At 33.7% G+C, this 19219-nt stretch overlaps 1 protein-coding gene across 3 annotated transcripts in view; it reads right to left on the reverse strand.

The window, feature by feature from the left end:
• The window catches only part of LOC149797222 (PR domain zinc finger protein 1-like), a 168990-nt gene that overhangs the window by 72279 nt on the left and 77492 nt on the right, over positions 1-19219 (reverse strand). The window contains exon 1 of one of the 3 annotated variants that reach the window (XM_089961907.1): positions 12722-12860. The exons of the other annotated variants lie outside the window; for them this stretch is intronic. Within the exon in view, the coding sequence (XP_089818033.1) occupies positions 12722-12779 (58 nt within the window). The 5' untranslated portion in view covers positions 12780-12860. Of the gene's footprint in view, positions 1-12721; positions 12861-19219 lie in introns of those variants that run through there. 3 annotated transcript variants of the gene reach the window in all.

The following is a 19219-nucleotide window of genomic DNA, read 5'->3' on the forward strand; positions in this document are numbered from 1 at the left end:
CTGAAATATAAAAGATAACAAATAACCTACTCTGTACTGCTGATTCTCAATGCTCTTAACAGAAACATGGCAACTATGCAAATAATGTATGCATGTATGTGTGTGTGTGTGTCTGTGTGTATGTATGTATGTATGTGTGTGTGTGTGTATGTATGTGTGTATGAATGTATGTATGTATGTACGAATGTATGTATGTATGTGTGTGTATGTGCATGTATGTATGAATGTATGTATATGTATGTATGTATGTATGCATGCATGCATGTATGTATGTATGTATGTATGTATGTATGCATGTGTGTGTATGTAGGTATGAATGTATGTGTGTGTATGTATGTATGAATGTATGTATGTATGAATGCATGTGTGTATGTATGGTATGCATGCATGTATGTGTGTGTGTGTGTGTGTATGTATGTATGGATGCATGTATGTATGTATGTATGTTAATGACACATCAGCACAACCCTGGCTATAAAGTGTTGATCAAATGTTAAGGTCTAAAAATAAAAATGTACAGATTGTTAAATTCTTCAGGAGAATAAATGCTTTAAAAAAACTATGTATGTATGTATGTATGTATGGTATGCATGCATGCATGCATGCATGTATGTATGTATGTATGTATGTATGCATGTATGTATGTATGTAGTATGTATGTGTGTATGTATGTATGTATGTTAATGACACATCAGCACAACCCTGGCTATAAAGTGTTGATCAAAGGTTAAGGTCTAAAAATAAAAATGTACAGATTGTTAAATTCTTCAGGAGAATAAATGCTTTAAAAAAACTATGTATATATGTATGTATGTATATATGTATATATGTATGTATGTATGTATGTATGTATGTATGGTATGCATGCATGCATGTATGTATGTATGTATGTATGTATATATGTATGGTATGCATGCACGCATGTATGTCTGTATGTATGTATGTGTGTGTGTATGTATGTATGTATGTATGTATGTTAATGACACATCAGCACAACCCTGGCTATAAAGTGTTGATCAAAGGTTAAGGTCTAAAAATAAAAATGTACAGATTGTTATATTCTTCAAGAGAATAAATGCTTTAAAAAAACTGTCACGAAATTACTTTGATATACAAGTAGAGAACCACCTCTATTATCTGAACCTTGATTAACCAAATTTTTGTATCATTCAAGACTGCACTATTTCCTACAAGCTTTCTAATGTTTATGAAACAAGAGTCCATGATGGGTCTGATATTGCGTACATGAGTAATTAGCAAATGTCAGCTTGCAAATGCAATTTAAGACAGCTATTGAATCTATAGAGGGGGGATACAACACTGGCTGTTAAAATTTTGATGTTATTAATCTTCCTTCCTAAACCATATGCATAGAAGCACATTCTCTGCATAATAAGGACATCATTTACGTAGTCTGCATTGCACCCTGGATCTCTATCACCCCCCAGATGGCCTGTCCATAACTAATAAACTTAGAAACAGTTAATAGACCCACCTTAAGGTATATAAAGCCCCTGGAGTCATAACTTGGTCACCAATGAGTTCAGCACCCAAATGAGCTGTAGTGGCTTATTGGTTATGGCACTGGAGACATGACCATAAGGTCGCAGGTTTGATTCCCACCATCTGATTAGTCTTGATCAACTTCTGAATTTCTTGGGATTTCATTTGAAGGCAATGGGATTTCACAGTATTTAAATATGATGGTCCACCATTACTAAAAATGGAAAGACCTTTAAAGAACTTCTTCTGAAAGCCCGTCATGTTTGGACATTTTGTCAAATTTGGTCAAATTCTGTATTTTTTTAGTAGTCATTTAATGTTTTTCTACTTGTAGTAATGGTGGTCATATTTCTGGTTGGATCAACATCATTTGAACAAATTTTAAAGACCTTCATGTCAGAATGCATTCTGTCAAATTTGGTCAAATTAGTTTTATAGAATAAGTTGCTGAAAGCTTCTTTGTAAATATTAGTATCGGTGCTCATATTTTGATGGTGGACTAGTATTGTTTGAGTAACTTTGGAAGAGACTCTTTTTGCCAGGATACTTTCTTTCAAATTTGGTCATATTCTGCTGAGAGGTTTTTGAGAAGTTATAAATAGCAACCGTGAACAGACAACTGATGACCAACAATGGAAGACATGATGGACAAAGACCAAATCACAAGATCACTTGGCATTATGACTAGGTGAGCTTTTCCGATCAGTTATCTCAACTACCAATTACCATATTAGACACAATTCATATACACGCCTTAACAATCAACTCCCCTTTTTTGGTCAAAACTTGAATACAAATATCTGATTTTTAAGTATGCATGTCTCAATCCCAGCATGCCACATGAAATGGAAGTGGCTGCTAAATTACACCAAAGACATCATGATTTTCTTGAAGCTTGTACCATAACATACTTGGCTTTTGTTACTAATTAACTTTGTGAAAGAAAGTGATTTCGGAAAAGAAAAGAAACATGTTTAATTTGCAACCATACTGGATGAGACAAGGCATCTCCAAAGTGAAAGACTTTTAAAATGGACATAGGAAGCTAACTCCTCAATTATATACATACATTTAGTAGGGATACCGTTTAATGATATTGTTGGTCTGCACTAAATATGATATGCCTTAATCTCACAAAATTTATCTAAATCAAGGATTTTAAACACAAAGTGTAGGTATTAGTTAATCATTTACTATTTTTATTCCCTGAAATGATCCAGATCATCAGTGGTTTACTGTAATAAAAATAGGGTAACACAAATTTATTCATAAAGCTGATGTTCTTATGAGGATTAATTTTTTTCTTCAGACAATAATTCAGTCCTTCAGCCACTATAAGAATTATCTGGATGATTAGCCTGTGGGCAGAATGACTTTAAAAGGAAATTAATGATACTTGAAACTGATAGTAACAATAGTTACAAAATTAAAGATTATACATTATCTATTCGTCGAGATAAAATCATGAAACCTCTTTGCTGAGAAATTTGAATTTTTTTATTGTTTTAAGTTGATGACACCAAGTGAACTACAAAATCATGCACACAAGGAAAATGAGATATATAAAAAAATGATACCACTCACATTCTGATCTGATGCCTGTCCTGTCAAATGAAACTGTAAACAAACTTCCCATGATAACAGTGGTAGGAAAGGCCCAATTTCTCTGTATGAACTGTTAATATTAGAGTGGTTTCGGTTTGTTCTGGTTGTTACATTACAGATTCGTAATCACATATTAGAAATTATCTTTCTGAACTGGCTGTGAACTGTTAAATGAGTCAGCAATCGTTGAAAAAAAAAGCCCAAAAGTCACTTTTAAAAAAGTGACTGGTCCACTTTGAAAACTTGCCAGGCAGGTGAATTCTGCAGCTTGTAGCAATTATCACCTAACATAAAGAGAAGCATTAATAGATTTAAAAACAGACTTTCCTTCTTGTACAAGTTTTGATATGATTTGTACATTTGTACCAATAATTACATGAAATGTACTTTTCAGGATGTCTCAGTTGTACAGTTTATATTTTTGTACTAGAGAGCTAGATGAGCAAAATCTGATTTTTTGTTAAAAAGTACTGACAGTGGTGCTTTTTCACAAAGAAAAGGGCAAAATTTGGTCCGTCTTAAAAAAGTAGGTAATTAAAGCAGGAACACAGGACTTGCCCACAATTATAATTAAAATATTTGAAGCTTTGGTAAAGGGACTATTGCATGAAATGTCATAATACAAGCAAGCACGTGTGTATACATACATGACTGTATGAATGCTGAAACCATCAGACAATATCATGCAATCCGTTTTCTTGAATGATGTGATAGTATTATATATTGCCTGTATCATATACAGCCTGTATTGTACTGATGTGCTATTAATTACTCATATTGTATATATCTGCATAAAGTTTGGTCAAACTGCAAACAAAACAGACCTAGATCTGCTGGAGCAATATGTGATGGCATATCTGGGTCTATACAGTTTGCAGTCGGACCTATAAGCAAATATATATGGTACATACAAAAATTAAATGTGTTGTTATGCATTCTCTTATGGTTCTACTATTAGTCTTAAGTTTACCATAAAAGTCTTATCTTACATGGACACTAAATATGAGCTAGTAGTGATGGATGTATTGTAAATGATAGTGTGCTTTACAATCTTTTTGGTGGGGCTTTTATGATGTACCATATATACTTGCTTATAAGTCAAGTCAAATTACAAACAACAAAGATCCTGGTCTCCATGTAATGGCAGAGCTCTGGGTTGGGTCTGTGCAGTTTACAGTTGGACTCCTCTTATAAATGAGTATATACAGTATAACCAGGGAAAACATTTGCCTTTTTTGACAGAATGTGGTTGATACAACAAATTTCAATCCATATCTTTTAAGAACTGTAAATATGTTACATCTATCTGAGATTTTATACCTTTTACTTAATTTTATCATCTTTTCATTTTCTCTTTTATCTTGCCATATTATACGCTTATCCTGGTTTAGAGGGATTTGGCTTCCTTAGGGTTTTTCTCTTGCTTCGAACTCTTTATCATGACATTTTAACTTGCCATTTAATTGGCACTCTATAGCCAGTATGATGCTGACATGTTATTAAACGAAGTACAAACATACAGAAAAATAACTGCAGTTGGAAAACCAAAATTCTGGAAGTAGGTAATCAGGGGCCATAACTCTTCTAAATATTAATATGGAATACTGCAAATCCAATTCATTCTAGGTCTTATCAATATAAAGGTGCACAATACCTTTCCCTGATATTCAATATTCCTTGGTAAAATTAAGTTGTAGAAAGCAGGGGCCTTAATTATTTTTAAATGATAATGACAGAATATTTTGAATGGTTCCTGAACTATACTGGTTACAATGATCAGTTGTAGTAAAGATATAATAATGATGAAGGGTAATAACTCCATCAAAGTGGAACCTGAAAAGGGTAATAATTCCATCACAACTACACCTGAAAAATGGTAATATTTCCAACACAAATGGACCTTAAAAAGGGTAACAACTCCAACAAAATTAGACCTGTAAAGATTAAATCAAATCTTTCAGAGGCTCATCTACATGTGTGAAGCAATTCACTTGGCAAATGACATTCAAACGTATGCAAGAATTACATAGCTATGCTGGTTACAAGAAGTGTGAGGGGATGGACTCATGAGCAATGGTAATTATTACCACAGAGCTCAAAAGCAAAAGAAACAGCATAATAGGTAAAGAAAAACATGATCCACACAATAGAAGAACACTACCATTTGGAACAAATGAGAATCTAAACTAAAAATGCTGATAGTGAAATTAATAATGATGGCTATGTTAAGAACTTGCTTTGTCAGCAGTTAACATATCACTTTCATCAGTATATCTAATACAATCTCTTCACATACAAGCACCCCTCATCAAACAGTTTCTATTTACCTTTTGCATAAAGGATCAAGTCAGGAAATGGAATATCAGTTTGCAGTCATATGCAATGTACAAGGAACCCCTAGAGTTCCAAATGGTGGATCCACCACATACACTGAAACCTGCCCTAAAAGGTTTATTTTGAGTTTTACATTCTAATCAGGCCTACAACACTACTCAGAACCATAATATGAAGTGCAAAAAGCCAGATTATCAAAACGCTTCTTATGGTCCTGAAACTGGATAAGAGTAAAAAGCCTGCTTTGTATGCATATTTTCCATAACCCTCATAAACCAAGAGCATGCAATATCAGTAGAAAGAGTTTCCTTCACATGACATAGAGCAATGGAGTACTTAAAAAGCATTATGTATTTGGTAAAACTAAAATTATCGAATAAAAATCTTACTCTTGGTATAACACCCAGTAACAATCTTGAATGCTGTCGTATTTATAAACATAATTTCTCATGCAAATATCATATTAGACACAAACTTTTTGGAAATTAAAACACCAAATAGAATTCCCACATCTTGTTTTACTTTATTTTCATGTTAACAAATGCATAATATTCATGCATATTTATCAATCCTTCATTTACTTGATAGATTGATAAACCATTTATCATGATAAAAAAACAAAAAGGTGCAAGAGATTCTTAAGTTTACAAACTGATCACTGGAAGAAAAACTTTTCTTGCCATCCATCAACCCCTCCCCCAACTTTTCCTAATCATAATTGTCTCAAATTAGTGTGTATATGTACTCCAAAAATGTTCTAAATGGATAAAAATGAAGGCACATTTGATGAAAGCCTTTTAATGCCATACATGATTTTTACATCTATATATGTCTGCAAAAGGAACTGTAAAGTTAATTTGCCCTTTTAATACTTCCTATGAGCTATTGATGAATACAAAATCCAAAGTTCCAATCAATGTGGAAAGTTCTGATAATTGTTTGAAATGAATAAAATTCCACAGCAGTGTGTGATTCACATGAAACTCATTTTACACATGATATCAGTATGTGGTGGAGCTGGTATCAGCAGTGGTAATTTTGCTATAACACCACTAAACAAGTGATGCAACTTCTGTTGCCATGGCAGGCTTTGCTGTCTTTCTCAAGACAATTTTTCAAGCCATTCTCTTTTTTTACAAGATGCCAGTTTTAAAATTTATTAGATCAGGGCACCCGTATTTTGTTGTTATGCCAATTTCATCAGAGTTAGATTCCTAGCTAAAAAAATAAAAATGAAGGCCAAACAGTGTAATTTTATACCAAATGAATAGTGTGAGAGAAGTTGGAATGAAGAATATGAAATGACTCTCAAAGGAAGAAATCATCAGAATAGTAATAACGTTAAGCTTCTGATAATCAATTCCTATAATTCCATTCGAACGCCATCCCTACCGACTGTACACTTAACATTTCCCCATCCTTTCTTTAGAATCCTTGTTATACACTTCCAGTAACATCTTTAATTTTATATGTTTAACAATGATTGTTATTGTCTCTTGGATGTTTTGTATGGGAAAGACTACTTTCCATGACTAGAAACCTATTTACCGCCAATGTACTGATGGCATTTGTGCAAAAGAATCTGCATTTTCTGTACATTTGCACACATACATATACACAATATAAAGAAATCCACGATGATGGTGGTGATGTTGATAATAACAACAAGACTATAATGAACTGCACATTATAAACTGCCATGTGTTAAATAGTCCTATGTGTAGGCACTAGTAGCTCACAATGACCATAACTAATAATGCCAGAATCAATAGATCTCATCCATACCTTAAGTGCAAGCCATCCACAAAGTACTGGTTTAAAAATTATGCAAAAAAATTGCTTCTCTCAGTTAATGACCTTCACCTTTAGACCCCAAAATCCATAAACTTCTTTGTTATACAATATGTAAGTCACCCACAAATTCCGGTAAGGAGGTATGAAGGTTATTATGCAGAAACCATTTCTCTTCTTTCTATGATGGTGACCTTGACCATTGACCTTTTGAACCAAAATCAGTGGGCTTCTTCCTTACCCTAAGTGCAAGCCATCCACAAAGTTTGTTCAAGACCTGTGATATACAACTAACTTTATTTTGCAGAAACCAGTTTTCTACTTTCAGCCACAGTGACCTTTAGCTTCAACCTTTTGACCCTGAATCAACTGGCCTTTCTCTATCTCATGTGCAAGTCATCAACAAAGTTGAGTTTATTTCTGTGATGCACAATAAATGTGCAGTAATTTTAACAGGCCTGATTTTCTGTGCAATCCATAAAGATTATTTCAATAAGTCTCAAGTAATTGGTTTAAAAAATATTGAGATATCGATGAAATAGGACATCATGACCATGCTTTTTCCAGGCTAACAAATCAAATTTTATTTTTAAAAAAAGGTTACACCTATTGCTAAATATAATACAATTCTGGTTCACCAATGTTATGGTGGTTTACAAAAGCGTGTTAAATTCTCTTTACACTGATAAATAACCATGACTGATCTTTTCAGAGTCACTCTCACATCCAAGCTTTCAAAATCATTAATCAAGGCATGATCATAACCTGACTCATCAGTGCCATAATCTATGTCTGGGCTCTTTAGATTTAATGGTTAATCACCACACATGTAACAGTCAAGACAGGTCAAATCAGGATATTTACACAATTTTATCAGGAGATTTCACTTCATATCAGGAGGATTTTCATCTACCCAATTTGTAGTATGCATTCCAACACACTGATATTTAAATATTAATAGGTTTTATACAACCAAACCAGTACATAATTCAAGAGCATAATAAAATCATTACAGCTGTCTGTGAACATAAGAACATTTAACATCCTTACTATGTAGAACTTAAAACAGTAGTGTAATCTTCGTTCCAGTTTCTTTTTAATCATGTCAGCATTATTCTCTCACAGAATATATATATATATATATATATATATATATATATATATATATATATATATATATATATATATATAGAGAGAGAGAGAGAGAGAGAGAGAGAGAGAGAGATAGATAGAGAGAGAGAGAGAATTTATATGTGTGTATGTGTTTTGTGCCACTGAAGCAATCGAGATAAAATGTTTCCTTTCTGTACCCAACTCCTATATTTCATTTAGAAGTGGGTGCGTAAATGTAGATGTTTTGATTAAATTATATTTTATGACAAGCCAAGAAGATTTTAAAGCAGAAAACTATTTAGTGTCTATAAAAAACAAAATCCTAAAAACATCAAGAAATTTTGTTTCATTCTGTATTGCAAGCTGAGAGAAGAGATTGAAGACATAATCACATCTGAAACAATATTTACAAGAATGACATACAACAACAGAGGCCGAAAGTAGTAAACAGTTCTATTTACAGTCTCAAATCTCAAAAATATCACACACAAGACTGGTACTAGCCATTTAAACAACCTGCACAATGTTGATATATTCATTGCCGAAATTTCATTTGCCAAATTATTGAGAATCAATTTATTGTAATGACTAAGTGTTGGGACACAAAAAAATACTTTTTTAAGTGTCCCAAGATTTATGTGCATTAAAAAATTACAGTATAGCAATTTTTTGGTGTCCCAACACTTACAATCATAAAAAAATTGTCTAGACAACATTGGCAAGATCCTATGATGACCCTGAAAACTGGTGAGTAGCAGAATAGGTTAACCTCAAATACTAAACCACCAGATCATAATGCAACAACTATAAAGTTTGTCTATATGTTACAACAGTGTGGCCCAACTACAGGCCCATGGGTAACATTTATGTGGCCTGCACTTGTATCAAAAGTCAGCTCTATAATTATATTATAATTACTATTATATACATTATGTATGGTCCATGAAGTTTACATTTTTTGTCCATGTGGCCCATGGTGTTGAAGATGTTGGACCACCCTGTTTTAACATTCTGCTTTCACTTTCATTAATAATAAATGTTGAAATCAATGTTTTGGCTGAAAAGAACTTGAGACAAGTATCACTCCTTTTTGTCTGAGTGAATTGCTGACAGTTAAACATAGTGGCTGCATGCTATAATTCAGCTTCAATTTTCATTGTTTAGGTAAAATTCCATGACAAGTTTCCTTCTAAAAGAGAAAGTTTATTTAGACTCCTGATATAACATTCAGGATTGTTATTGAGTGTATTCATTTAGATTATAACATTTATTGTAGTCATATACATTACAACATTTAGTGCAAACATATAAATTATAACATTTAGTGGAATCATTAACATTATAACATTTAGTGTAAACATGTCAGCATTATACTAGGCAAACTGAGAAAAATATAAACATCGTTTGTAAATTTGCTCCTCATTGACTATTAGTGGCTAAGGTAACTTGAGGAATGGTAAATATAACCCTGTCTAGCCCCATACCAATGTTGGAGATGAGTTTATAGTTTTTAAGAAGAAAAAAAAGCACTCAACTCATCTGAAAAGAGTGAGTAAATTGACTGGACAACATGTGAACCTATTGAAAATGAATATAGGATTTACCATTTCACAACAATCCACTAAAAACTATGCAGCAGCATTCACAAGATTTTGTCACACATTGCATTCAGTTGTGATTCAAAATGGGCAATAACTCTTAAAAATATCATGGAAGCACAAAGAATTAAGATGTTTAATATGCAAGCACAAATCAAGCACATTTTCCTTGATGAGCAAGTGTCTTTCATATGGTGGTACTACTACTACAACTAAAGGTTTCACAGCACTTTGTGGTAATAATTTAAGCCACAACAAAATAATAAATCTGAAGCACCAGTAAGACTAGCTACAACATGCCCACTCTCAAACTGCCCTCTGTTTGATTACTTATACACAATTACCGCCCTAAATCATTCTCTTTGGACACAACCCGATGAATTTTTAACAAATGTTTTAGTGGTGGATGGATGGATGAATAGAGGCCTGAATGGATAGGTAGAACATTTTTATTCCTCTATGTCCTCAACTTTGATGACAAGTTAATCAAGAGACAAATGGGATAAGTTATTACTATAGGACTTGTTTATCTAAAGATGCAAGGATCATATTAATAAAACTATCCATTTACTGAAAATGTTTGGACAACTAAATCTCAATTCTGGGCACGTAAAAACTGTCATCAAGGTAACACAGCAAGCACTGATTGAACAAATGTATTGCCATCCTCTGCAAGGCATTTTTTACAGTACACAAAAAAAATAATGTTGCAAAATCATCCCCCTTTATTGGCAATGTATCAAAAGCCACAGTTGTTACCTGCATTATCCAACACCTAAACAACAATGTCAGCTATAATAAATTTGAAGCTACTGTTACTCTATCTGTTCAAAGAATTAATCAATATAAATGTAAATATTTTATCTTCAACAAAATCATCATGCTTAAACACAGCAGTTTGAAAAACCAGGCTGCATCATGTTTACAAAATAATTTTCAGAATATAAAATTGCCTTTCCAAATTTTTAGCCAGTTGTCCAAATGTTGTGACTGATTCTTTTAAATAAGATAATTGACCTTTGTTAAAAACAAGAGTCCCTTGAAGGGACTGATGCTCTTGGGATTGAAGATAAGAAAATGTCTTACTTTTAAATAATTTCTGATACACTTTAGTAATAACAAGATTTTCAAAATAGCTGCATTGGTGGAAGTGATGGAAGTCAGACTGGCATGACCAAGCACACATCATTAGTACTCGTTTGGTGAAAACCCAGTGTCAATATGACTATCAATAGTCAGGGGATGTAGTGATAGCAAAATGTTCAAATACCATCATTGTGGCAGCCATACTAGAGGTACACTTTTTCATCTTAACATCATAAAAAGACTTACAATAAAAGATGGCCATAGTGGAAGCCATATTGGATGTGCGAGTGGCATTATTTTCAATGAGGATGGAGTAGACATCATAAGAAGTCTTCTGGTCAAAACCCCATGTCAGTATGATATTTTGTTTAGGATAAGTAGCAATAATAGCAAAATTTTCAGGATGAGGGCCATGTTTCAGTTATGACCAACCAGGCATGAAATGAAGTCTTTCAGTGAAAACTCCATGTTGGTATGACCATCCAGGAGGAGTAGCAAAAACAAGATTTCCAAGATCGCTGCTGTAGCAGCAATACTGGAAGTCTGATTGGCACCGTTTTTAGTTAGGATCAACTAAACCATGTGATGAATGTGTGCAAAAAGTTTTATGGTAATCCTCCGAGTAGTTTAAGAGGAGTAGCAATAACAAACTTGTGCTAATGGATGGACAGACAACAGATGACGGACAAAAGACATCCCATTAACAGGGCCCGGGCGGATGAATGATCTAAGGTGCTAGCCTTTACAGGTCACTGACATCTCACCTCTGTCCACATGGATTTGAGTCTCAGCTCAGCCAAAGAAAGATATTAGAAAATGCATACCAGAAACTTCCTGTAGGTCAGTGGTTCTTCCTCCACCAAATATACTGGCCGCCATGTATTGCCCATCTGCTGCAAAAATGGCACCAAACACACAAACCAAACAAATCCATAAGCCATTCTGGTCTATGACCAGTAAAACTAAAAATCAAGCCTAAGAAGTTTAAATACCTAAATTAGCACCCCAAGTCAAAACTGCCTACAAAATTATTAATTTATCCAGTGCCTAACTTTCAGTATGTACTTGACTGAATGCCTACCCACACATCAGTCAAAGCCATCCCACGATATTACAATAAGAACTTCTAAAATAAATATAATTTTCAGATGACACTTCTTGAGAAAACTGACAATAAATTAAGAATCAATAAAATATACTGGATTTGGTAATTTGTCTACATGCCTACAAATAAATAAATCTTGACTGATTTTAAGGACACTTTCAATGCATAAATGGGAGCTAAGTGCCACTCAAAGACACAGACAGCTGACCTGGGGAGGTACTGAACCCACAACCCATAGATTATGAGTCTGATCTGATATTCTACCAACTGAGTGACCAAGACTCCTTACAAGTAAATAAACGATGTAGCAAACAACAGATTGTATTTCTTTTAATCAAACACACATCTGGGGTTTAATGACAAATACTAAATATGCAATGAGAGAATGACAATAAATATAAGTTGCTGAAGATTAAAACCAAATACATTACTTTTGATCATAAACACTGTTAGAAGTTAATGTGTACACCAAAAATAAAATTATGAAAACAATTACAATAGCAATTAATGTTGGTTACAGAAAATGACACTACAATGCAAGATTAGTAACTGTTTTTCCACATCATCCACCATCTAAAAAACTCACTGGCTGGTTCTTCTTGCTGCACTACAGTGCCATCTAGTGGTCCATAGCTACTCATCATTTTGTGTGGTCACTTACTATTCAGTCGCCCAACATTAATGTCCTGAAGTAAAATATCTGCCAATTTCAATGCCAATTCTCACCATTTTGCCAGCTTGGTCAAGCCAGAGCAAGAAGAAGAGTTATTTTGTAACTGTATCATATACAATTGTCCAAGTCCTTTTCATAAAACCTACTAAGCCTATCATTATGATCAACAGAAGTAATTTTTATTTGAAACAGTGCCCGCCTACTTTATCAAATTCTTTTATCTTTTGTGTTCCCTACAACAGTAAAACACGAAATGTAGTTTAGTATTAATTTCATATTGACTACACTATGTCTGATAATACTGATACCATTTTGGCTCATTTGGTGCTGCATGGCAGCAGGATCACAGAAGAACTGATGATTGGAAAACTAGGAACGTTATCTAATTAATGACATGGAACAATTAAGTGTCTACATTTTATTTCTCCAATCTCTAGTCCCCTGTAAAAGCTTTTGTTTCAAGTTTATTGAAACTCTAACTATGGATAGAACAATGGAAATTCTTCCCTCAATAAGTTATTGTTAATCTATTGGCAGGTTATTGCTGGTAAAGGTTATCATATAATTCTCTTAACATAGCTGGGAATTTCTTTGTTAATCTCTTTATCTATTCACTGAAGAAAAATCTTATATTTGCTAGCTGGGAACTTCAGAACATGAAACAAAGCCCTGAAACAATATTGGAATCTGATTTGCAGAGATAAAACAATAACTAATTTTGGGTAGTAGAGTAAGGATACCTTTAGCAGTTGAACTTACCTGCTGAATTGCAAGTCAGACCCTGATTTCATACAACTTATCAATTTGTGTATTTACTCAACTCAGAATTTGGTCTCTCTGTAATATTTTTATATGAACATATTAAAATGATGGAGAGAAATGGAAAAAATTTGTTTGCAAGTTTTTTTTTACAATGTATAAAGGAAGCTATATAAGGTGAAAATAATTCATAAGAGTGGGTGTCACCAAACTAACTTTTTCAGACAAGCTTACATAAAAGATGATGCCTTAGTAACATATATAAATACTGAATATATATAAATTTCACTAATATACTGACCAAAGTTAAATGAATCCAATATTATCATAACATAGACTCTCCATGCCATAGTTGTTAAAACATCTAATCTTATCATATACTAGATGGAGTAAATAATTATAATGTTAAAAAATTTACCCTTATTTGAAAAATTTAATGAAAATCAAAATAATTTCACAAGGAGAATTTTTACAACAATTACCTATGTATAAAGTGGAGTTTCTTTCCATATTAAAAATAAAAAAAAATAGGTGCTTACTATTGTTTTCTAACTGATCATTTTACAGAAGTATCAATGACTGCTCCGGTAACCTAGTGGTTAGAGCATCCACCTCGGAGTGCCAAGCAGGCAGCTGCTAGTACCATTTTTATAAGTCTTTGGTATGACTCAACTGTGGCTCGAACCTGCAATCTTCCACATCTGAAGTATTAAAATATGAAGAATCAGAATAACCAGCTCATTCTATCAACTGAGTAGTCAATCTTTTTCCAAAATTAAAGTTTGTCAATTCTTTCAATGGAAAGATCATAAAGTGTCTGCTTTAAAATTGGAATTCTAAAATAATATTTGCAAGAATGGACACTATGTGAAATTAATATATATATATATATATATATATATATATATAGAGAGAGAGAGAGAGAGAGAGAGAGAACTTAAATATTTTCGATAAAGTACTATATGACACTGTAAAATCCTACAAACACTAATAATAATCTAGATTTACTATAAAGAAGTTATTTCTCTACAACTCAAGTCAATCAATTAACTAGTGTCACAGGGTACAATTTGGCTAGTTTATGGATTAGAAAATTGTTTCCCTCTCTGCTCATCTCCTTCCTAAGTGCCAGCCTGGCATGAAACTTGCTGACATTTAATACAAAATCATATCTGAAATCAATGCATAAAATAATTCTGCTGAAATCAAGACCCCTGTGTTGACATTTCTTTCTTCAATTCTGATATGTCATGAGCTAAAAGCAGCAATAAATTTAGACACTAAATTTCAAATGTCTGTGATTTGAGGAGTATGAACAGCTGAAAGCAGCCATCAAGTTAGACACTCAATTTTAAATGTTCAAAGTTTAACAAGAATGAAAAGATAAATGTTTAAAAAAAAAACAAAGTTCACCATATTGTCAACCACTTTTCAAGAAGTACATATGCCAATAAATGCCACTATGTACAAAGTAATAATATATAAAACAATGTTGCTAGGCACTTCTGCTATATACTCAGTTTGCACATGTGCAGACTTAAATTTTATCCAAGTTCTGGCACATGCAAGTATCAAGGGTTGGGTGGGATGGATGACTTAGAATTTTCTTTTCCCTGAAGGCTGCTTCACTTTAATATAAAAACTGTCGAGAGTGTCTGGTAGAAGTTGTTTAAAAAAACTGTTATGCAATCAACATAAAATGAAAAATATTTAAAAAAAATAAGAATCTTCCTATAACGTTTCTGAACAAGTCTCTCTGATAATTTTGTCTGCTACATAGAACATCCTGCCAAGTTAGACTGAATAACTTCAAGACAGCACGGTATACTTAAAACAACCATTAGTAATCTAGTTCCATAAATTTAGGATTGAACAGCAAGAATGGACTCTCCCTGAAACTTGTTGTGAATTCTCTAATTTACATTAGGTACCAAAGTTCATTAATTTTAACACTGCCACAAGTCATGAATTTACAGACTCAACAAACAATGACTCTTCTCTGGAAACATTAGGAACCATTCCACAAAACATTTCTCTTTTGTGGGAATGATAGGAGCCTTTCCCCAATCTACAAATAATGACTCTCATGTGGAAACATTATGTACAATACTGAGAAGCTTAATAACTGTTGCAGTCTCTTAAGGCCATCATAGGAAACTCCAAACATGGCAATGGTTGTTTGAGACCTTACTTGATGAACATAGACTCAGCCAGGAGTCTTATAACAGTAGAACAGCAGAATTCTTATGGGATGGGAAACTTGTTTCCATTCTAATGTGAACAAAATCTGAGCATCATAGTTTAACAAGTCTTTACCTGGGGCATAATGTTCACTTCGCTACAAGTTGCAGAAAAGTTTTGTTTTTATGGGCAGGTATTAGCTGCAAATATGAAAAGATTAAAAAAGAACAAACTGAGAAGATCTGTATACAATATGGATCAATTAGGTCTGATACTTACATCCCCTCAACCAGAAATGATTATTCACAAAAAATATTAGCCAACATCAAAATGGTCTCGCAATCAACAGTTGTTAACACAAACAACTTGGATCTGTCTACAGGAATAATGGCAAATATTGCAAACTGTAAATTCTTTCAAGCAGACAAAAACTGAAAAAGCTGAAGTTAATTGTTTGTCTCTTCACCTGACTAATCTTTTATGAGAACACTAATAACAAATGATGAAATAATTACACTGAATGGGAGGACAGTCTTTTCCACCTCAGTAGCTTATTGGAAAACAGGGGAAAACCAATATAATTGCCTCATCACTACCTGGAAAAAAACAACCATTTTCCTACTGAAACAGATTTCTGGACTTCTGTGGAAACAATTAAGGGATCATATTTAATCAAAAAGATATAAATCTGATGACAAGCAGGAAACATAATTTACTAATCCAATGCTGAACCACAAAACTGATAATAAAAAGATTGAAAAATTAGCCATTAAGTTTATTCTCTCCTGAATGTTAGATGACTGAGGTTTTGCATTACAGCAGAGGTTCGATATAAAATATTTTGCTTTATGACAAAGATAAAAAGAAAAAGTTAAAGAGTATAGAATTATATCCTTTATGAACACAGCCTTTCTTAAGTGCATTCTTCTAGCTTTCACGTGATGTCCTTTGAACAGTACCTGCAAAATGAACTTCAAACACAAAATTAAACTTGATTTAGCAGTGTCCACTATATTCCATAATGACCTATGTTTGCAGTGAGGTGTATTGTTCATCAAGATGCATCCCCTCACCATGTTTCTTGCTTCTAGGTATAACAGTACATGTATATATGAGGTGCAAAAAGACACTGTGGTGATGAGGTACTGCAAAAACTAAACATAAGCCAGTAAAATGTGGAATGTGGGTAAGTGACCTGCTTTTAGTGTGGCATCAACACAGATGCATACAACCATTTCCCTTGATGATTCAGGCATGCTTGGGAAATCAATCTTAAACAAAAAATTTAACTAAAGTCAACCTAGTATTCTAGCAGCCCTAGACCTAGCATTCTTGTTGCCCAGACCTAGCATTTCAGCAGCCAAGACTTAGCATTCTTTAAGTTCAGACTTAGTATTCAGCTAGCCCAGATCCAGAAATTCTGACAGCCCAGACTCAGCAACCCAAACCAGCATTCTGGTAGCCACTGGGCACAGGAATTTAAGTTTAAACAGCAACCAATCTACAGAAGAGTTCCTGTAACTACACAATATTAATATTTAGATTATGAAAGTTAATGCGCAAACTCATAGCAAGAACTCAACAAATTTTCACAATTTGCAATATTTGAGGAGTATGTAAGCAAAATTCACGCCAACATTTAGGAATCTGCAGTGGGAGTGTCTAAATTATTCAGTAATAAAAAATATCTTTTCTCCTGACATGATAACTAGCCATTAGCCCTGTCTTAAGTACCAGTATTATCGTAGCATGAAAGCTATGACCCTGCAAGCATTTTTCTTTTCCTAAAATCTGTTCCCTTACTACCAACAAAATCATTGAGCCTTAGATGTACATGTGTTAATTATATCAGGTAATGATCCAAGTAAGATAGCTACCTGTTAAGGTGGTAGCGTGGTCAGTTTCAGGTGTGTGCTGTTATATACATCTGGACAGATGTGGTCAGAGAAGGTGAAATCCTCCCTCCTGATTATTAGAGTCACCTCACCTGACCTAGTATGATTAAACAAAATGAGCTCACTCTGCTGTGAACTCATCTTTGGAAATGTTTAAAGTTCCTACACAGAGCATCTTGAATTAATGCACTGAATTGGGGTCAAAAACAAAGTGTTTCATGTAGACAAAGGATTTCAAAATTTTCATTGTGCAATCATAGTGATTAATAAAATAAATAAAATTTTAATGCCAAAAGTGTAAACATGAATTAAGTCAGAAAAAAAATAATTCAAGTATGTTATATTTAACTGGAGACTGTTGACCAACAAGAATTAATGACCTCGTCCTTTGGATTAATGTATGTAGTCTTCAACTAAACATACTGGGCAGAAACTATTATTTTCTTTTTAAGATGACAATGACTATGACATTTCACCTTTAGACCCCAAAATCCATAGGTTTCTTTATTATCCTAAATGCAAGTCGTCACATAATTTGGTTGAGGTATACGGCATAATACTAAAATTATTGTGCAAAATCCAATTTTCTTCTGTCTGTTACTATAACTTTGACTTCTGACCTGTTGATCCCAGTGTCAACAAGTCTCTTCCACTCCTTAAATGCAAACCATCCATAAATAGTCTTTAACTAAAATGTTTTAATACAAAAACCATTTTCTTCTTTCAGTCACGAGTGACCCTGACTGTTCACTCTTTCTCAGTGAATCCATAGGCTTCTTTCTCACCCAAAGTCTAAGTCATCCACAAGTCTGGCAAAGGAATATGGTAAGCAATGAAATTTTTGAGCTGTAGCCATTTTTGTTCAGCCACTGTGACATAGGCTTCTGACATCTTAACCCATAAATCACAAGGCTTTTACCTTAGTCCAAGCGCAAGCCATCCATAAATTTTGGCTCAAGTCTGTGATGTAGATGTAAAGTTACGGTGCAGAAATAAATTCTCACAGTCAATGGTCTTGATCTTTAACATTACCAAAATGATTCAATCACAAAAGATGATTTTACTAAAATGAACCGTCATCTAATGATTGCCATTGGAAATTTTGGTGACTGATAGTCAAGTTGAATTCCATACTTATTCATGTATTGTGCACACACCATTGTACAGTCTACAGCTTGATCATATCACACCAAAGTGTGTGCAGCATTCTCACTGATCTTCTATCACACCCAAGTATACATAGGATAAACCTAGATCTTGTCACACCAGAGTAAACAGCATAGAAACACTTCTGTCACACCCAAGTATCTGCAGCATAGAACTAGATCTTGTCACACACATGGGTGCATAGCACAGACTGCAGATCTTCTGTCACTGCCATATGTACACAGCACAGAACGAGAATTTTTTTCACACCCATGTGTACACAACATAGACCTTGTCACACATAAGTTTACACAACATATAACTAGATCCTGTCAAACCTAAGTGTACACAGCATAGGCCCAGATCTTGTCATACCAAAGCATATACAATATAGTATCAGATTTCATATCACTAACAAGTATAACAGCAT

The sequence above is a fragment of the Sinohyriopsis cumingii genome, chromosome 6 (assembly GCF_028554795.1).
Source record: "Sinohyriopsis cumingii isolate HCF-2022 chromosome 6, ASM2855479v2, whole genome shotgun sequence".
In the NCBI taxonomy this organism is placed as follows: domain Eukaryota; kingdom Metazoa; phylum Mollusca; class Bivalvia; order Unionida; family Unionidae; genus Sinohyriopsis; species Sinohyriopsis cumingii.